The sequence below is a fragment of the Lampetra fluviatilis genome, chromosome 27 (assembly GCF_964198595.1).
Source record: "Lampetra fluviatilis chromosome 27, kcLamFluv1.1, whole genome shotgun sequence".
NCBI lineage: Eukaryota > Metazoa > Chordata > Hyperoartia > Petromyzontiformes > Petromyzontidae > Lampetra > Lampetra fluviatilis.
The window spans coordinates 7336450-7338988 of record NC_136301.1 but is presented as its reverse complement, the minus strand read 5'-3'; the positions used below and the strand labels follow the sequence as shown (position 1 = coordinate 7338988).

The following is a 2539-nucleotide window of genomic DNA, read 5'->3' as shown; positions in this document are numbered from 1 at the left end:
AGGTCGCTTCCTGCAGGACGTGTTCACCACGCTGGTGGACCTGCGCTGGCCCAACACGCTCATCGTCTTCAACATGGCCTTCCTCACCACGTGGTTCCTCTTCGCCATGCTGTGGTGGCTCATCGCGTTCGCGCACGGAGACCTCGCGGGCAGCCCCACGCCGTGCGTCACCGACGTGCGCTCCTTCACCGCCGCATTCCTCTTCTCCATCGAGGTTCAGGCGAGTGGCAGCGGCGGCGACGGTGGTGGTGGCGGCGGTGATCGTGGTGGTGATGGTGGTGATGGTGGTGGTGATGGTGATGGGAGCGACGGTGGCGGTGCTGGTGGCGGCGGCGGCGGTGGTGATGGTGGTGCTGGTGATGATGGTGGCGGCGGCGGCGACGGTGGTGGTGGCAGCGGCGGCGACGGTGGTGGTGATGGTGGTGGTGGTGATGGGAGCGACGGTGGTGGTGCTGGTGGCGGTGGTGATGGTGGTGATGGGAGCGACGGTGGTGGTGCTGGTGGCGGTGGTGGTGATGGTGATGGCGATGGTGGTGATGGTGATGGATGGTGGTGATGGTGATGGCAGCGGTGGTGGTGATGGTGATGGTGGTGATGGTGATGGATGGTGGTGATGGTGATGGCAGCGGCGGTGGTGGTGCTGGTGGCGGTGGTGGTGGTGGCGGTGATGACGGTAGTGGTGGCGGTGGTGGTGATGGTGGTGGCGGCGGTGGTGATAGTGATGGCGGTGGTGGCGATGGTGGTGGTGGAAGTGGTGCTGGTGGCGGTGGTGGTGGTGGCGGTGATGACGGTAGTGGTGGCGGTGGTGGTGATGGTGGTGGCGGCGGTGGTGATAGTGATGGCGGTGGTGGCGATGGTGGTGGTGGAAGTGGTGGTGGTGGCGGTGGTGATGACGGCAGTGGTGGCGGTGGTGGCGGTGGTGGTGGTCTATAGGCTCTATCTTTTAAATCATTTCGATTGAAAACTCAATTCTATAAAACAGATTTGTGTGTTTTAGTGTTTGTTGTCCTTCCTCCGCACCTCCCATTACACGGTTGGCTACGTACGGCGCGAAAGAAGTTCAACACACGTGCATCTGCTCACCACGTGGCATGAGTTGTTTTTCATTTCTTGGTGCAGGGTGGCCCGTGAACATTTGTCGAGTGTTGGCAGCAGAGGTGGGACAAAGTCATTGTTATGCAAGTCCAAGTCGAGTCGCAAGTCATCAAATTCATGACTCGAGTCTGACTCGAGTCCAAGTCACATGACTCGAGTCCACATCTCATAGGTGGGACAAAGTCATTGTTATGCAAGTCCAAGTCGAGTCGCAAGTCATCAAATTCATGACTCGAGTCTGACTCGAGTCCAAGTCACATGACTCGAGTCCACATCTCATAGGTGGGACAAAGTCATTGTTATGCAAGTCCAAGTCGAGTCGCAAGTCATCAAATTCATGACTCGAGTCTGACTCGAGTCCAAGTCACATGACTCGAGTCCACACCTCTGGTTGGCAGCACCACCAAGGACAAAGGTCCCCTGCATAGCCTTGACAGGTTTCTCTGTGGGTTAGATCGCTGCCCAACAAAGCCTACAACAGCCGGCAATGTCTCATCGAACTCACCAGGCTCACACGGCCTGCTCTAGGCTGCGTCATCCGAGATCTGGGTGACCACTGACACGTAGGGGCATGCGTTCAATCAATGTTGCTGAGCCAGTATTTACAGGTAGGGGTGGGGCAACCCCTCCAGCAATGAAACATGATAGAGGAGTTGTTAGTAAGTGAGGACTTGTTCCTTCATTTTTATTCGAGGCGTGTGCGGCGATGGCGCAGCCGTCGATCGAGGGTCGAATTCGAACCGCGTTGTGTGATCGGCATCGCGCTCGCTGAAGCTGTTGATGCCTTCAGGGAAGTCGTGTCCTGTACGCAACTTGCACACAATTCTGTGAGTCACTTATAACCGCTTTGCCGTTACTTATTGCCAATTATGGACTCAGACTATTGTCCTATCATCTCATAGAGTCCCTGGCACGTAGTAATATGCTGCACAGTGGCAGTGGGGGGGGGTCGCAACATGCCGATGTATTACTCATACCGGTAGGAACCTCCTGGTTACACCAGCCCACAGGGGATTATTGTGTCCGTCCGTCGTGTAGGGAGGGGCTGGGTGGGGAGGGAGGGGCTGGATGGGGAGGGCAGGGTGGGGAAGGATCGGGTGGGGAGGGTGGGGAGGGGCTGGGTGGGGAGGGGGTGGGGCTGGGTGGGAGGTGGGAGGGGTGGGGCTGGGTGGGGAGGGGCTGGTCACCCCGTGGTGCCCTTATAAAACTCAACGTTTAACCTACTCACGCCGGCTTGTGCCCGCCCTCACAGTCGGGCATATTTGCGGAATACACCACGCGGCCGTTGACCCTGCAGGCCAGTGACCGAGCAACCCAACGTTCCTACCAGCTCCCTCCGCAAGAATGTGTTAAACCCCAATGATCCGATCGAAATTACCACCACCACCACCACCACCAACAACACCACCACCACCAACACCACCACCACCACCACCACCACCAA

General features: G+C 57.9%; 1 protein-coding gene across 1 annotated transcript in view; it reads left to right on the top strand.

The window, feature by feature from the left end:
• The first annotated feature begins 6 nt into the window (after positions 1-6).
• The window catches only part of LOC144942344 (ATP-sensitive inward rectifier potassium channel 11-like), a 10611-nt gene continuing 8078 nt past the window's right edge, over positions 7-2539 (top strand). Inside the window, exon 1 of the mRNA XM_078869165.1 lies at positions 7-220. Coding sequence (XP_078725291.1) covers positions 74-220 — 147 coding nt within the window. The 5' untranslated portion in view covers positions 7-73. The remainder of the gene's footprint in view (positions 221-2539) is intronic.